The sequence below is a fragment of the Eimeria mitis genome, genomic scaffold, assembly GCF_000499745.2.
Source record: "Eimeria mitis Houghton genomic scaffold, Emh_scaff223, whole genome shotgun sequence".
NCBI lineage: Eukaryota > Apicomplexa > Conoidasida > Eucoccidiorida > Eimeriidae > Eimeria > Eimeria mitis.
In genome coordinates this window covers 13,196-13,521 of record NW_013570556.1, presented here as the reverse complement: position 1 = coordinate 13,521, position 326 = coordinate 13,196, and the positions used below count along the sequence as shown (strand labels likewise).

Here is a 326-nt window from a genome sequence, read left to right as displayed (position 1 = left end):
CGATATTGAGGGTTTAGGGTTTAGGGTTTAGGGTTTAGGGTTTAGGGTTTAGGGTTTGCGTGTTGCAGGTGCTTTGCACAAGCTACTCAACTGCTCGATACATTCTCTCTCAGCAGCAGCAGCAGCAGCAGCAGCAGCAGCAGCAGCAGCAGGGGCTGGGGTGCAACGGCAGCAGCAGCACACACCAGCAGCAGCAGCAGCAGCAGCAGCAGCACCAGCAGCAGCGGCCGCGGGTTTATGTTGTTGGTGAGGAGGGTTTGCTTGAGGAGCTTCGCAGCAACGGCATCGATGCCATCGGTGGCCCTGAAGGTACTAAACCCTAAACC

At 56.7% G+C, this 326-nt stretch overlaps 1 protein-coding gene across 1 annotated transcript in view; it reads left to right on the top strand.

Annotated features, from left to right (window-relative positions):
• EMH_0004180 (pyridoxal phosphate phosphatase, putative) overlaps positions 1–326 on the top strand; it is a gene marked incomplete at both ends in the record, with an annotated part of 4,071 nt that overhangs the window by 915 nt on the left and 2,830 nt on the right. The window contains one exon of the mRNA XM_013496666.1: positions 69–309. Coding sequence (XP_013352120.1) covers positions 69–309 — 241 coding nt within the window. The remainder of the gene's footprint in view (positions 1–68; positions 310–326) is intronic.